Source organism: Megascapheus bottae, chromosome 8, assembly GCF_031878675.1.
Source record: "Megascapheus bottae isolate mThoBot1 chromosome 8, mThoBot2.hap1, whole genome shotgun sequence".
Taxonomy (NCBI): Eukaryota; Metazoa; Chordata; class Mammalia; order Rodentia; family Geomyidae; genus Megascapheus; species Megascapheus bottae.
Genome location: NC_143516.1, coordinates 40,430,983 through 40,441,117, shown reverse-complemented (window position 1 = coordinate 40,441,117; position 10,135 = coordinate 40,430,983). Strand labels below are relative to the sequence as shown.

The 10,135-nt window shown below is 46.5% G+C and overlaps 1 protein-coding gene across 1 annotated transcript; it reads right to left on the bottom strand.

Annotated features, from left to right (window-relative positions):
• Positions 1-4,079: 4,079 nt before the first annotated feature.
• Cd24 (CD24 molecule) lies at positions 4,080-9,680 on the bottom strand. Its single transcript, XM_090338356.1, has 2 exons — positions 9,548-9,680; positions 4,080-6,069 (listed from the first exon to the last, which is right to left on the bottom strand). Exons 1-2 carry the CDS (start codon positions 9,614-9,616, stop codon positions 5,905-5,907), a joined length of 234 nt encoding a protein of 77 aa, XP_090194482.1. The 5' UTR covers positions 9,617-9,680; the 3' UTR covers positions 4,080-5,904.
• Positions 9,681-10,135: the final 455 nt, after the last annotated feature.

Below are 10,135 nucleotides of genomic sequence, written 5' to 3'. Positions count from 1 at the left end.
AGTGGTGCTGTGGCCCCAAGTGGTAACGCTCTAGCCTTGAGAAAGCCAAAGACAATGCCTAGGACCTGAGTTCAAGCCTCAGGACTGGCAAAAAAAAAAAAAAAGAGAGAGATGCTTCAAAGCCAGGTGCCAATGGCTCGGGCCTGTAATCATAGCTACTTAGGCGGTTGAGATGTGAGGATGGTGCCCCTATCCAGGCATCCAGAAAGTCTATGAGACTTTTAGCTCCAACAAACTACAAAAAAAGCTGCAAGTGGAGCTGTGATTCAAGTGGTAGAGCACTAGCCATGAGCAAAAGCAGCTCAGCAACAGTGCCCAGGCCATGAGTTCCAGCCCGAAAACTGGCAAAAACAAAGAAAACCGAAAACCTGCCATCCATCTTTTACATGCCTTATCCATCATGTGTGAAGATCTGCATTCCATCCCTAGTGTTGCAAAATAAAATAAATAATAAATAATAAAGCAATAAAGTAACAGATGCTTCCACCAGGAGATAAACACGATTGCACTGAAGTAGCAGCTGAGATTATCACCCAGCCACTTAGGCCTCTTCAAGATTCCTTTTTTTTTTTTTTTGGCCAGTCCTGGGGCTTGAACTCAGGGCCTAAGCACTATGCTTGGGCTTTCTTCAAGGTTAGAGCTCTACCACTTGAGCCACAGCACCGCTTCCAGCTTTTTCTATATATGTGGTAGTGAGGAATCGAATCTGGGTCTTCCTGCATGCTAGGCAAGCACTCTACCACTAGGCCAAACTCCTAGCCCCTCTTCAGAATTCATCAAAGAATTGATCCTGATTACAAAGGAAAAATTAGGTCACTATTACACAATGCAGACTAAGGAAAAGTATGTCTAAAATACAGATCTCTTAGGGTATCTGTATTACTATCATTCTGTCTTGTGATTAAACTCAGTGGGAAACTATAACAAAATTCAGGCTAACGGAAAAAGGAAGCTATAAACAAAAGCAACGGACAAAATGACCAGATGATCATGTGGTTATTACCGATATTTATAACTATTAATTTTTACTTCCTTTATTCTTTATCAAATCTTTTTTTTTTTTTACAGGTCCTGGATCTTGAACTTGGCCTGGGTGATGTCTGAACCCTTCAGCTCAAGGCTACCACCCTACCCTGGAGCCACTTCCTGTTTTCTAGAGGTTAATTGGAGATAAAAGTCTCAGGTCCTTTTGTGCCTGAGCTGGCTCTGAACCTTGATCCTCACATCTCAGCCTCCTGAGTAGCTAGGATTACAGGCATGAGCCACCACCTGGCTCAAATCATTTTTTAATAATGGTTAAATTCACATCCTGAACTGAAGGAAAACAAGAGTAATCTCAGGGCTGGGAAGGTGGCTTAGTAGTAGAGTGATCGCCTGGCATGCATGAAGCCGTGGGTTTGATTCCTCAATACTTCATAAGCAGAAAAGGCTGAAAGTGATGCTATGGCTCAAGTGGTAGAGCGCTATCCTTGAGCACAGAGAGGCTCAGGGACAGAGCCCAGGCCTTGAGTTCAAACCCCAGACCGCAAAAAAAAAAAAAAAAGTAATCTCAATTCAAAGGTTCTACACCCTCTTCTGAAGAGTTTTGTTTTCAGTTGTATGGTTGTATGGAGAGTAATTCTATCCCTTGGCAGAAAAAGAATTATTGACATTGTCTTTTATTTGAAGAACAAATATGGTAATGGAGATATGGGAGAACCAAGTTGACAAGGGTGGACTGTGATGATCAGTTTGCATGTCAATTTATTAGTCCTCAGTTATTCAAGCCAATACATAGTGTTTCCTGTTGCCATCAAGCACTTTACAAATATGGTTAGTGTAAGGACACTGCTAGATAATCTAGACAGGCCTAATTCCATCCATCGAAAGGCCTTAACAGAGCTGGATAAAGAAATTCTACCAGGGAATTCAGCTTCTACTCCTTACCTGGCTGTTGCCTAATCTTCCCAATGCTTCTGACCCACAGCAAAGGTACTGGGAATCCACGAATGTTCAAGAGTGTGTGGGGCCCAGTGCAATGGCTCACGCCTGTAATCCTAGCTACTCAGGAGGCTGAGATCTGAGGATCAAGGTTCAAGGTCAGCCCAGGCACTAAAGGCTGTGAGACTCTTGTCTCCAATTAACCACCAGAAAATGGAGTGGTGTTGTGGCTCAAGGGGTTGGGCAGTAGCCTTAAGCTGAAGAGTTCAGGGACAGTGCCCAGGCCCAGAATTCAAGTTCCTTGACTGACAACAGAAAGAGGGAAAGAAAGAAAGAGAGAGAGAGAGAGAGAGAGAGAGAGAGAGAGAGAGAGAGAGAGAGAGAGAGAGAGAGAAAGAAAGAAAGAAAGAAAGAAAGAAAGAAAGAAAGAAAGAAAGAAAGAAAGGAAAGAAAGGGAAAGAAAGAAAGAATGAATTCAGGAGTGAAAGGAACAACTGTGAGTAACAATTTAGGAAACCAAAGTGAACTATTTGCCTCCTAGAAGATATGGAAAAGGTGATTTCTAGTTGAGGATTAAGCCCAAGCTCTTTTTCCATCAGACCTTGTCTGTCTTGTCATCAGATATTAGTTCCAGTGTCTAGGACCTTTCATAATCTCTCAACCAGTAGTCTGCAATTCCTATCAGTGTGTTTTCCTTAGATACTACTTGACAGCAACATTATTCCTGTGCCATCAGATGCTTTCTCCACTGAAAGTCTTACTTCAGCAAATTCTGCACTCCATTAGAACCTTGGCATTTGTTGGTAATAATAATGTTTCAGTAAGTAGAACTGATGCCTTAAAGATATCAATTTTAGGCCTGGCACTGGTGACCTTTAACTACTTAGAAGGCTGAGATCTAAGAATCACAGTGTGAATTCAGCCCAGGGAGGAAAGTTTATGAGACTCATCTTTAATTAATTACCCAAAAGGTGAAAATGGAGATATTGGCTAAAGTGATAGAGTGCTAGCTTGAGCAAAAAATGCTCAGTGACAGTACTAAGGCCCTAAAGTCAAGCCACATATCGAACATCAAAAAAAAAATTCAAATTTCTAATGGAATTCCCTGTCAAAACCTGCTATTTGGCAATGAAGAAAGTAGGAAAACTGTAATATTGTACTATATAGAAAAAAATACGTATATCTTTTTTTTTTTGCCAGTCATGGGACTTGAACTCAAGGCCTGAGCATCCTTGAGGCTTCTGTGAAGGCTAGAGCTCTACTACTTCAGCCAACAGCACCACTTCCAGATTTTTCTTTTATTCCAGCTCTCCCCCACAACCCCCTGTAATCAAATTTGGGAGTTTGTTCGTGCTAGGCAAGCACTCTACCACTAGGCCAAACTCCCGCTGCTCACATTCTTTTTCTTTTGTGGATCATGGAGCTTGAACTAGACCTAGGCACTGTCCCTGAGCTCTTCAGCGCAAGCCTACCACCCTACACTTGAGCCAAGCCCCACTTCCTGTCTACAGTTTATTTGGAGCTAAGAGTCTCAGGTACTTTTGTGTCCAGGCTGACTTTAAACCTTGATCTTCAGATCTCAGCCTCCTGAGTAGCTAGGATTACAGGCCTGAGCCACCACCCAGCTCACATTTATTCTTAATGGCTTAATTTAACAGACTTGGCCAGGTGCTAGCGGCTCACACCTCGAGTCTAACTACTTTGGAGGTCATGACTGGAAGCGAAGCCAGGCAAGAAAGTCCACTGGACTCTATGTCCAATTAACTACCAAAAAGTTAGGTATGACTGTGGTCAAGTGATAGAACACCATTCTTGAAGTGTTCAGACCCTGGGTACAAGTTATGGTACTGGTGTACCCCCCCACACACACATCAAACCAGGCATCTATAACGCTAGCTACACAGGGGTTTAAGATCTGAGGATTGGAGTTCAAAGCCAGCCCAGACAGAAAAGTCCGTGAGACTCTTATCTCCAATGAATCACAGAAAAAATCTGAAAGTGGAGCTGTAGCTCAAGTGATAGCGTGCTATTCTTGAGCAAAAAGGTACTTGGTGCCCAGGCCTCGAGTTCACAACTGGCAAAAAAAAAGAAAAAGACTTGGACAACTATGATTACCCACAGAGTATTCCTTATACTAAAAGACTTAACAATTCAACAGATTGCTTTCAGCCATCTATTTCTTTTATTTACAGTTTGTGTTCAATGCAAATCAATTCCAAGAGAAGTTACTATGAATCAAAGCATAAATACACAAACACAATATACAATCCAAATAGATGTACAGCATTCGGGTATGAAGCAAAGGGATTGTTCATTCACACACACCATAGCCTCAGATTGGTGTGATCTGGCTGTGTCCATGTAGGTTTCTAAAAACGGGAGGAAAATGACTGGTCATTAGAACTGTGGTGATAGTAGATAAAAGAATGTGTGAGCATCAGTGTGTGACCATGTGAACAAAAGTTATTTTTCAGGGAGTGTCTTTTTTGTAGGTTTGTGTATCAATAATGTAAAAAATTTACTGTAGAATCTAGCCCACTTTCAGGCTCAGAACCAGGTTCTACCTATCTAAAAATATTTGCTGATAACAGAAAGTATTCCAAATGTAGCTATTCTGATCCATAGTTTTAAAAACAAAAGTATTTACAGAAAGAGTATAAAAGATTTTGTGAATTTAATGCGAGACAGTTTCCAGTCTTCACTTCCCAACTGCTTGATTTAAGGTGTTGGTTCCTTTGCCTGCTTTCCTTTCCAAGTTCAAGCTTTGTAATTTTACCTTCAAAACAGACCAAAATATTAAATGGTGAAAGGTATTCAGTAAATACAGAATTTTAAAACATAACATTTTGAAATTAGTTTAAGTTAGACTGGGACTGGTGGCTTTTGCCTGTAATCAATCCTAGCTACTCAGGAGATTAAGAATCCCGGTTTGAAGGCAGCTCAGTCAGGAAAGTCATTGAGACTCTTCAGCAAAAAGCTGAAAGTGGAGCTGTGGCTCAAGTGGTAGAGCATTATAGCCTGGAGGAAAAAAAAAAAAACTAAACTAAGGAAGAATAGCCCCCAGGTTGAGCTTAAGCCCTAAGATACATGCACACTCTCGCTCACGCATTCACACTCGTGCGCACACACCACACACACACACACACACACACACACACACACACACACAGCTAGAGTTAAGACTCTTTGGAGTCTGATTAGCTAAAGAATTGGGTGTTCTTGTTGTTGGATGATGAGAAATGCATACCATTTGACTTTGTAAGGATAAATTTATTCAGGATTCTTGGCCTGGGGGTGAATTCCAAGCTATCATTGGCCTGGCACATACATACAAGGTGGGATATAATGTCCAATCCAATGTCACAAGGGGGAAGGAAAACAAAAACAACAACAATAACAACAAAATAGTTCAGTTCAGAACAGTGACAGCTTAACAATGTAAAACTTTTCGAGAATATGGGCATTAAATTAGTACTGCTGAAATAATACATTGAGGATGTATCATAAAACCTGGTAGTTCCTGCTAGTGCACATATAAATAGAATCATGGAAGCCTTCCATATTATCTAATTGATGCATGGCCTATATTATTGATTTAATGAGCCAAAAAATTAAAATGGTAGCTCCATTCCATATTCCATTCTTATCTCTAGACAAAACCTATGGTTGTTTTCAAGGTAGACTTAAGGGCTCCTGGTTCTTAAGCCACACTTGAGGAAATCATCTCAACTTTGGGTGTTATCTCTCATCATCTGGTACAGGAAACTCCAGCAGATTCGATATTGGCATTCAACCTCTGTCAAACCTTCACATGTTCTTCAAACCAAATTTGGAATTCTCAACCCTTTCTGTGTCCAGAAAATAAGCTGTGGAATCAGTTGATTTGATGCAGATCTTTTTCTTCTTTGCCACATTGGACTTCTAGTTGCCATTTGAGTTGGGTGGAGAAGATGGGGAAGTAGAGACGTTACTTGGCCTGAGTCTCTAACAGTAGAGATGTAGAAGAGAGAGTGCAACCACGAGAAGACCAGCTGTCGACTGCAGGGCACTGCCACCATCTCTGGTGGTGATAGTAGTTGTATTTGGGGCAGCAGTGGCACTCTGGGAGGAGTTACTTGAAGGTGTCACATCTGTTTGGTTTGAATAAATCTAAAATACATTAAAAAAAAAAGGTGATGTAACATTTCCACTGATGTCACAGCTGCCTCCACCTGCACTCTAATATGACGTGAAAGTATCTTTTGTTTTGTTTTGCTTTGTTGGTCATGGGGCTTGAACTCTGCGCCTGGGTGCTGTCCCTGAGCTCAGCTCAAGGCTATTGGTATACCACTTGGGGCCACTGCATCACTTCTGGTTTTCTAGTGGTTAACTGGAGATTTGAGTCTCATGGACTTTTACCCCCAGGCTGACTTTAAACTGTATTCTCAGATCTCAGCCTTCTGCATAGCTAGGATTACAGGCATGATCTACCAGTGCCTAGCTGAAGATAATTTTCTTAATTTGCAATTATTACAATGAAACACAGGTTTTTTTTTCTTTGTTGCTGTTTTTGTTTTCTTGTTTTCATTTTGTTTGTTCATTTGTCTGTCTTTGGGAGGGTAGGGTGGGCACAGAAATAGTGGAACACAGAGTGAACAAACACAGCAATGGCACTCACTAGACACAGTTGAAGATGAACTTGATGATGGTAATGAGGGAAAACTGGGAGAGAGCCAGGGAAGGGGTGATATTGTACAAAAAGAAATGTACTCTTTACCTGATTTAACCCTCTGTGCATCACCTTTATAATAACAATAAAAATAAGAAGATTGGGGGCTGGGAGTTTGGCCTAGTGGTAGAATACTCACCTAGCATGCACAAAGACCCAGGTTTGATTCCTCAGTACCATATACACAGAAAAAGCCAGAAGTGGTGCTGAGGCTCAAGTGGTAGAGCTCTAGTCTTGAGAAAGCCCAAGGACAGTGCTCAGACCCTGAGCGCAAGCCCAGGACCGGCAAAAAAAATAAAAAGATTGCCTTTTTTCTTCTTCGATCTCTTACTCATATTATTAAATTCCAAATTCTTCTCATTCCTACCAATTTATTCTCTTTAATTTCAAAACTACCTATAGAGTTAGGACCAATGCGGGTGGGGACAAGATGGCACAGAAACAATAGGGCCCCAGCCTAGCTCCCTCCCACAAAAAGAGCTAGGACCAGTGGGTCATGCCTATAATCCTAGATACTCAGAAGGCTGAGATCTAAGGACGTTGGTCCAAAGCCAGCCCAACAGACAAATCTACCAGACTCTCATCTCACATTAACCAGCAAAGGACCAGAAGTGAAGGTGTGGCTCAAGTGGGAGAGCACCAGCTGAGAATGGAAAAAGTCCAGTGAGAATTCAAGCCCCAGTACTGGCGTGACCATGAACGTGCATGCGCACGAGCATGAGTATGAGCACACATGCACTTGCACACACACACACAATCTATACATATGCAGACAATGCAAAAAGCAATAAGAACAAAAAAAAAGTTCTTCAAACTATACATTTCCCCTGAGCGTGACTATTTTCAACGCCATGGAGTTTGACTTGAAAATGTTGCCATTGAGATTCATGGTACTGGAACTGGATCATTGTACACTACATGTACACAAACTAATTTCACACCACCTGGTTAATTCACTTTGGCCTTAAACCGTTGCAGAGAATGGCAGACACAAAAATAACATTGAGTCCCTTAACTGGATTGGGTATCTTATTTGCTCCTTTGGAATTCTAAATCATAGCTCTGCTCAAAACTATTTGCTTTAAATTGGTGGAAAGGGGGAATTCATCCTTGCCCTGAAGGCAGACTGAGGTGTGACTTCACAAAAGACACCTAGAGGGTTTGAGGTTCAATCTCACCAGCAGCAGGCTCACTGTCCCCGTCCCCAGCTCAAGCTGTGGTCACTGGCTCCTCCGCATCCCAGCGTCGGAGTGGCATAATCCTCACTATGGATTTTCCAAGCCACCAAATGCACAGTCCAGTGGGGCACGTGATAATCTCTCCTTTGTCAGGGAACAAAGGCAGATCGGAGTTTTCAGCTCCCTCTGCCAGGGAGAATTTCCAAGGGCTTCTGATTACAGGCACCAGCGGGAGGGCATAGAGGGAGGGCAGGAGGAAGAGAGGGAGCGGGCGACGTGGCACCAAACAGAGAGTCTGGGCCACATGTACATTAGGCTGCCTTTTAATCCAAAGATAAAAACCTCTAAATCAGAGATGGCTCCTTTTGTTGTGACACCCATAAAACCTAGAAGTAAATATTGACCAAAAAAAAAAAAAGTACTAACTATACCTAGAATAACCAAACCAAAAAATAAAAATAAAAAATGGATCCAGACTCAACCTGTCTATCGAGAAATCGCACTCCTCCCACCGCACCCCCCCAAAAAGGGAAAGCCTTGGCATGGGAAACTCATTAACACCGGTGCCTGTTAGAGATCCCAGAATGTAATCGGCTCCTTATTCTTACAAAGAGACTGAGTACAGTGGGCGAATTTTTTTTTGCTTTAAATAGAATCAGTACATCAATCTGAAAATCTTAGGGTCCTGTTGAGACCATCTGAATAAAGCCCCCCCCAAAAAAAACAAAGCTCATCAATTAAACTGACATTAAACCATGAAGTAAAAATCGCCCTGCCAAACTAGCTCTATTCACGTAACCACGGCTTCCTCTTCCAGCCCGGGGCGGCGGGGGCCACCCCGAGAGAAGGTGGACCCGGGGACCAGCTGGTTCCAGCGGCCGCGCCCCTCCCCCACGGGGGAAGGGAGAAAGGATGGGGAGCGCAGCTCGCCCACAGCCAGACAATAGGGAACAGTGGCCCAGCTCGCGGTGGGAAGGCGCGGGGCCCCCGCTCCACGCTCCCAGGTGAGTCTGGAAGCTGCGTGTCTGGGGACCAAAGACCCAGGGCGCCCAACTTTCCAGAGGAAGCCTCCGGGACACTCCTAGAAAATGCGAGGGCTGGAAAGCCACGGGCTGTTCCCCCCCCCCCCCCCCCGGGCCCGCTGGGTCCCTCGGCCCCGGCTCTCCACCTGCGGCGTCCCCTCCTGGCTGCGCAGTGCCTCTCCGCGTACCCAAAGCTTGGGGCGAGGTCGGTTACCCGGACAGGGGACCCGGGGAGGAGGCGGCGGGGACGAGGGACAAAGCCTGGCGGAGTCTCGGGGCAGAAACATCGCCCCATGCCCCACTCAACCTGGGCTCGCGGGGAAGGGACGCCGAAGGTTACTCCCGGACAGCGCGGCGTCGGGAGAGGGTCACTTCACTTCTCAGCCCGAGCCCCGAGGCTCTCGGGACAGGGGTTGGGAGGTAGGGCAGAGATCCGGGGCTTCCTCGGGACCCCCAAATCACTTCGACAGTAGAAAATGGGCGTGATCGACGTTCCCCAAAGAGGACCGTCCTCTCTCTTTGTGTGGCGCGCGGGGAGCGCGCAGACTCTCCGTGGGAGGGGAGGGGGCAGCCCGCACAAGGGACTGGCAAGAGGGGTTCGCACTGCTCCCGGTGTGCTCAGGATGTACCCAGCCCCGGCGCAGGTCTGGAGTAAGGGGCTCCACACCTCTACACCCCCAAGGGCGCGGCCCCCTGGCCCTCCAGCGCTAGGACCTCACCTGCGTGGGTAGGAGCAGTGCCAGAAGCAACAGCCCCAGCCCCAGCCTGGCCACCATCGCTCTGCCCATGTCCGCTCCGTCGGTGCGCGGTTGGTCCCGCAGGCTGCTCAGGTGCTCAGGTGGAGATGGCGTGGAGACCGAGTGGCTCGGGAGGGCGCAATCGAGGTGGGGAGCGCGGCGGGCCGGCGGGACCTTATATACCCGGACGGCCACAATAGCCGTGACGTGCGCCGCCCGCCCACCCGGGCTCCCCTCCTCCCTCGCCGCCTCCCCGCCTTCCCCGCCCCCCGCCCGGCTCCCCGGCGCCCCCGGCCCCGCCTCCCCCGCCGCCGCCTCCGCCGCCGCCGCCGCCCGGGCCCCCGGAGGCTGGGACGTCCCCCGCCGGCCGCCGCGGCAGGTGAGCGGGCGCCGTGGGCTGCGGGCCGCCCGCTTGGGTTTCCCGGAGCGCAGCGCGTGCGGGCTGGCCTCGGCGCCCGGCGACTCCAGCACACGACCCGGGGCGCACACGCGGGCCGCCCGCGCCGCTCTCGGGACCCGGCCCAAGTTTCCTTTGTTTCCCCGGACCTGTCATCTTTCCCCCACCCCACG

Bases quoted from the DNA above. Each gene is read 5' to 3' on its own strand.
- Cd24 (XM_090338356.1), bottom strand. From the start codon at position 9,616: ATGGGCAGAGCGATGGTGGCCAGGCTGGGGCTGGGGCTGTTGCTTCTG. The intron at 6,070-9,547 runs GTGAGGTCCTAG...AATGTATTTTAG, and splicing joins CACTGCTCCTACCCACGCAG to ATTTATTCAAACCAAACAGA.